The 6000-nt window shown below is 33.6% G+C and overlaps 1 protein-coding gene across 1 annotated transcript; it reads left to right on the top strand.

The window, feature by feature from the left end:
• The first annotated feature begins 1215 nt into the window (after nucleotides 1-1215).
• LOC111706218 (nuclear receptor subfamily 2 group E member 1) lies at nucleotides 1216-2361 on the top strand. The gene has a single exon (XM_023479028.1). The coding sequence runs from the start codon at nucleotides 1225-1227 to the stop codon at nucleotides 2359-2361; it is 1137 nt and encodes a 378-aa protein (XP_023334796.1). The 5' UTR covers nucleotides 1216-1224.
• The last annotated feature ends 3639 nt before the right edge of the window (nucleotides 2362-6000 follow it).

The following is a 6000-nucleotide window of genomic DNA, read 5'->3' as shown; positions in this document are numbered from 1 at the left end:
GGGGGGGGGATTCAAAACATTATGCTTCACAGGGAGATTATATAAATACTTTAATTGATTTTATATAAAAGCTTGCAGCACTGTTTAAAAGGTAAAAATTAATGATATTGAAAAAAAATATTTGATGCTTTTCTCGGATTTTTGGTTAAGAATGGGAAAGAATTTTTATTTTATTTTTCTCACATGCAGTTTTAACCTTTTGGAGTAAGAAAAAAAAAACAGATGACAGTATTCTTTTAATGTAAGTATGCACAGATTCATATTACGTTACTGATTGCTTTAGGTTTGTACTACAGTACGTAAGTTACATAGTGTATGACCAAAGTAATAATGGGTTTTAGGAAAGAGTACTAAGAGTGGCTAAGATCTTTAACAGCAACCTTAGAACAAAGTGTGTTTCAAAACTAATATTACACGATTTGAAAGCTTTTCAGAAGCTATATACGCAACAATATGGAAGATTTCTAATTTCTATATCTTTGCAACCTAATTGTAAATCTTTAATAGAAAATAAAATCTTTGATAAAATGGTGAAACTTAGACTATTTGATCTGTCAAAATTGATCTATATATATACTTTGCTGGTCTGTTTGTTTGTGTCTAAAAACCTTCAAAACGATTCAACCTATCGGGCTCAAATTTTTGAGGGACTTCACATGTCACCAGGAAAGGTTTATGGATGATAAAAATTTCAAAATCAGCCTCAAACTAAACTCGAATGTGATTTAATTTTGAAAATCCGCGAACATTCGCTTTGTTTTTGTTTTACAATGTACACAAAGCGAAAATGTTCACGATCAAAATAGAATATTGGCTCGAAGTGTCCAGAAAACCTTATAGTTCAAAATAATAAAGGTCTCCGACTTCGTTTTAAAGAATAAAAAATCATTGTCTGTGGCAAAAAATTTAGTTCTGTTGTTACAAATTTGTCTCAGTACTGTTTACCGAGACACCCTGTATATTGAAAATTATGTTCGTCCGGGTGTATGTATTCAACTATATTTTCAGTTTTGTGGACGAGTGAAAAACTTGACATGCTATTTAACGTCTGGTGGATTTTTCTCAATTTGCTGACAAGAATTGAAACCTGGAGTATATATTGTTGAATTCCCCCAAGTTAATTTGCCGCCAAGTGGCGGGTAAAGGGGGCGGGGCAAAGATGGCGGTATTTATACGCCCGGCCCGATCCAACATTGAATAGTCAGATAACGAACATTCATTCAAATGGTTCTAAACCATCACTCTATGGTTGACAGTGATCTAGGTTCGGATCATGCTAGTATCCGGATATCCGGTATGAAGAGTGAATCCGCATCTATGTGCTCCAGTAGCCGGATTCTGTACGATGTACCTTGTAAGGTATGTGGAGATTACTCCTCTGGAAAGCACTATGGTATATTTGCTTGTGATGGCTGTGCAGGCTTCTTTAAAAGATCAATAAGACGAGGACGAGAATATTTGTGTAAATCTAGAGATGGAGGTTCATGTAAGGTGGATAAGATGCATAGGAATCAGTGTAGAGGATGCAGGCTCAACAGATGTTTAGAGGTTGGGATGAATAAAGAGGCTGTTCAGCATGAACGAGGACCAAGGACTGCAACTATAAGACGTCAGATGGATTTAATGATTGGAGAAAAATCCCCCGTTTCATCTTCTCAATATCTTCCTATTAACCCTACATTTTTCCCCATGTACAGACCTAACATTTCCCCTCCTCTCTTTTCCTCATCTCCGACCCGCCCAACATCTGCCACGCCCCCTTCTCCGCCTCAACCTGCCTCCGTTACTTGTGAAATCGCTGCCCGCCTTTTATTCATAAATTCTCATTGGATCCAAACCCTACCCTCCTTTTCTAACTTATCTACGGAGGAAAGGTCTGAAATGGTTTCTCAGTCCTGGAAAGATTTATTTCTCCTGAGTTCAGGACAGTATTTAACCTCTGCAGATATCTCCGGTTTAATCCCGACCTCGGAGCAGGTTTCGGAGAAGGATCTTCAGGATATGAGAAGACTAAAGGATCTTTTATCCCGGATTCATGAGACCGACCTGGATTCCACAGAGTTCGGTTGTATCCGAGCAATCCTTCTTTTCAAAGCAAACCTAAACCTACCTGGAGTACCGGATTTACTCAACCAAACCCAGGGAACCCTGGCTAGATATCTAGCTCTAGCTAAACCAGATCAGCATCTCAGGTTTCATCAGGTCCTACTCCTTCTCCCTGGGTTCAGTTCTGTCTCCTCCTCTACCATACAACACCTATTCTTTAAATCTACAATAGGAGAAGATGTACTAATTGATAGAATAGTTATTGATATTTTCAAATCCTCTGCTTTCTCAAAGACTGAACCAGATTTAAATTAAGTCAGAAGTGGCATTTAACCATGAACTTAAAATTTAAGTCAAAACTTTTCGTTCTTTAGTTTTGGACTCTGCACGCTTGATTTTCAAAATCAAGATTTGTAATTTTACGTCAAGTAAAAGCGGAAATTTGAACAGAAAATGTAAAATATCGCTTCAATGCATAATCTCGTCAAAACCTTTGAAAACAGTTCAAGCAAAAAGATTTTATCCAACATTGGCTAATTGGTAATTGTGTACATAAAATTTTCTACTTATTTTGAAATATTTTCAAAGATTGCTTGACAAATTTTAACTTTTTTAGTTATTAGTGAATAGTTTGTACTTTAAAGTAAAATATTGCTTTTATTTTTAGTAGTTTTACCTTAATTCTTTACCACAAGTTATAAACTTTTAATCGTAATATCTTTGCAACCTGATAACTTTGACATTTTATATTTCTGTTAGTCCATATANGGGGATCGAAAGTACATCTCTAAGCGTTACACACTGAATTAGACAGATGGAGAAGTTCAAATATGTGTGACATTACTGGTAGGACTTTGTGACCTCGTAGCTCCTCTAGTTTTAATTTTACGCACACGTATGAGAAAAGCAAGTTTATACGATTACATATTTCTTCAAACCATTTTTGTTCTTCTCAGTAGATTTTTAATAAAGGGATTCAAAAACATGTAAGAATTTTATCTTGCAATAAAGGTACTTATGTTTGCCAAAAAGTTATAGACAGTTTATTTCGCCGCTTTGTTTCATCCTGTGATGGTGTAAACCATTGATATTTCAAACTTTAATTATTTTATCTAATAAAATTCATAGTTTGAAGCATCAAAGGTTTGCGATATTGAGTTGCTATGATATTGGGATTCGAAACTAAATTTCTTTTAGTGAATATTTTGATAAGATACATTGATTGAGTTCAATGTACATATATAATATATACCTTTAATTTTCACTCTTTGTTTAAAACATTTCCTTTTCTTTGCTTGGAAATGATTTCTCATGCCCAAAAATCAATTATCATAATTTCAATATCTTTGCCACCTGATAATGTCAACTTTGATTGAATTTGATATAGTAGATCAGGTTGAAAATCAAACAAGATTAGGTTGAAGGAATTATAGAACATTAGATGACGAAGAATAATCAAATCCTGTGTTTAATTTTTACATACAAATTACTTTTAGATTTAGTAATTTTCTTATGCTTGATTTTAATGCATTCATATGACCTTCTGAACTGTCCCTTAGAATTGCATGTTGAAAGGTCCCCCTGTAACTCCTGTAAGTTTACCCCCTGTAAACTCCTTTAAGTTTACCCCCTGTAAACTACTGTAAGTTTACCCCCTGTAAACTCATGTAAGTTTACACCCTGAAAACTCCTGTAAGTTTACCCCCTGTAAACTCCTGTAAGTTTATTACCTATAAACTGCTGTAAATTTACCCCCTGTATACCCCGTGTAAGTAAACCCCCTGTATACCCCGTGTAAGTAAACCCCCTTTATACCCCGTGTAAGTAAACCCCTGTATACCCCGTGTAAGTAAACCCCCTGTATACCCCGTGTAAGTAAACCCCTGTATACCCCGTGTAAGTAAACCACTGTATACCCAGTGTAAGTAAACCCCCTGTATACCCCGTGTAAGTAAACCCCCTGTATACCCCGTGTAAGTAAACCCCCTGTATACAATGTGTAAGTAAACCCCCTGTATACCCCGTGGCCCGTGTAAGTAAACCCCCTTGTATACCCCGTGTAAGTAAACCCCCTTTATTCCCCGTGTAATTAAACCCTCACTAACAAACAAAACTATTGATAAATGCATGTTTGCCTTTTCAGTGTCCAGTTTATACAGTATCTAATATACACTAGGAGTTGAAATGCAAACCTAAGTTTAAACATTGTCTTTTTAATTTTCCATTTTTCATAAAAAATAAAAAATAAAATAATTTTTTTTCACTATAGTCGGATAACTAAAGATTAAAAATTGCGCGGGAATAACCAGTATTGATAATTGAATAACTCTACCGCGCGTTTGGACAGAGTGCGCGCGGACGCATGACCAAAACGAACTGATCTCTTACTAAACTTCCGCACATATGTCCAAGCACTCTTTCTCCCTCTCTCTCTGTTTCTATCCCCGGTGCTCCGCGACGCTTGACGCCGTTAACGTCTCTAGGAAATATGATAAATTAAACCTGTGTACTGTAGATATATTCCCCACCTCTTCTAAATACAACTTTTCCAACTGGTCGACGAGTACTGTTTAAAGAGAGTGTCTTTTTTATTCAAAGTGATCTTCTATTTCAAGATTGCCATGCCTGATTCACAACTAAGGACTGTTAATCGTTTTGGTTCTTTTTTTAGGGCTTTAGGACTTTTTAAAGGTTTCACAATAATTTGATAAGTTTTACAAATTTAAAATTTGTTTACAATTGTTTTTTATATTATGCCAAATGTTGACCCCGAGAGAAAATAAACCAAAAACGATTTTTGATTAGCATAAAAATATTGCAAAATCTAATGAAAGCAAACAGATTACAGATTTGAAATGTTGGAAGTTTTATTAAAAGTATTCTAAAAAACATAACAAAATAAATAAATTTAATTAACACAACGATACCATTTAACCATTACATTCAATTTTATATTTTAAAAAGCGTTTACTTTGTAAATAACGTTATTCCGTAAAATCTGCATTCCAAGCTCTTTGTAGGGAACTCACAAATGGAAATTATCAATTTTTAGAAAGAAAACTAAAGGTATTTTTCTTAATTTTTTAGCACACAAAGGTTTGAGGGTACAGTGGTGAAATTGGGCATTTCATTAAATAACTCATGAAATAGATAAATGTTTTCTTCGAGAAATAGAAATAGATAGAAAATAACTTTTAAGTTTTAACAGTTGCATGTTAACGAGGAAACATTAAAGATATATATATAAAATTCAAGTGTAATAGAATTGCCCTGTTGCCCTTGAACTTACTGACATTTTTCTAAATTTTAAAAAGTGTCCGATACCCCCCCCTCCCTTCTTTACACGTCCGTGCTTACAATTGACATTGTGACATACTTTAAACCTTAACTCTTAAGTAATATATTACGTAAACCTAGATAGATAGATAGATAGTTCTCATTAGCTTAGTGACCATACAAATATTATAGATCTAGAAAACTGATATAAGTTATATATCTACTTTGAGCACAAAAGTTAAGAAGAAAAAATATCTTTAATAAACAGTATGAACAAGCAAAAATATCTTTAATAAACAGTATGAACAAGCAAAAAATATCTTTAATAAACAGAATGAACAAGCAAAAAATATCTTTAATAAACAGTATGAACAAGCAAAAAATATTTTTAATAAACAGAATGAACAAGCAAAAAATATCTTTAATAAACAGTATGAACAAGCAAAAAATATCTTTAATAAACAGTATGAACAAGCAAAAATATCTTTAATAAACAGTATGAACAAGCAAAAAATATCTTTAATAAACAGTATGAACAAGCAAAAAATATCTTTAATAACAGTATGAACAAGCAAAAAATATCTTTAATAAACAGTATGAACAAGCAAAAATATCTTTAATAAACAGTATGAACAAGCAAAAAATATCTTTAATAAACAGAATGAACAAGCAAAAAAT

This window comes from Eurytemora carolleeae, unplaced genomic scaffold (genome assembly GCF_000591075.1).
Source record: "Eurytemora carolleeae unplaced genomic scaffold, Eaff_2.0 scaffold501, whole genome shotgun sequence".
Taxonomy (NCBI): domain Eukaryota; kingdom Metazoa; phylum Arthropoda; class Copepoda; order Calanoida; family Temoridae; genus Eurytemora; species Eurytemora carolleeae.
This window is presented reverse-complemented; position numbering and strand designations above follow the sequence as displayed.

Bases quoted from the DNA above. Each gene is read 5' to 3' on its own strand.
- LOC111706218 (XM_023479028.1), top strand. From the start codon at position 1,225: ATGGTTCTAAACCATCACTCTATGGTTGACAGTGATCTAGGTTCGGAT.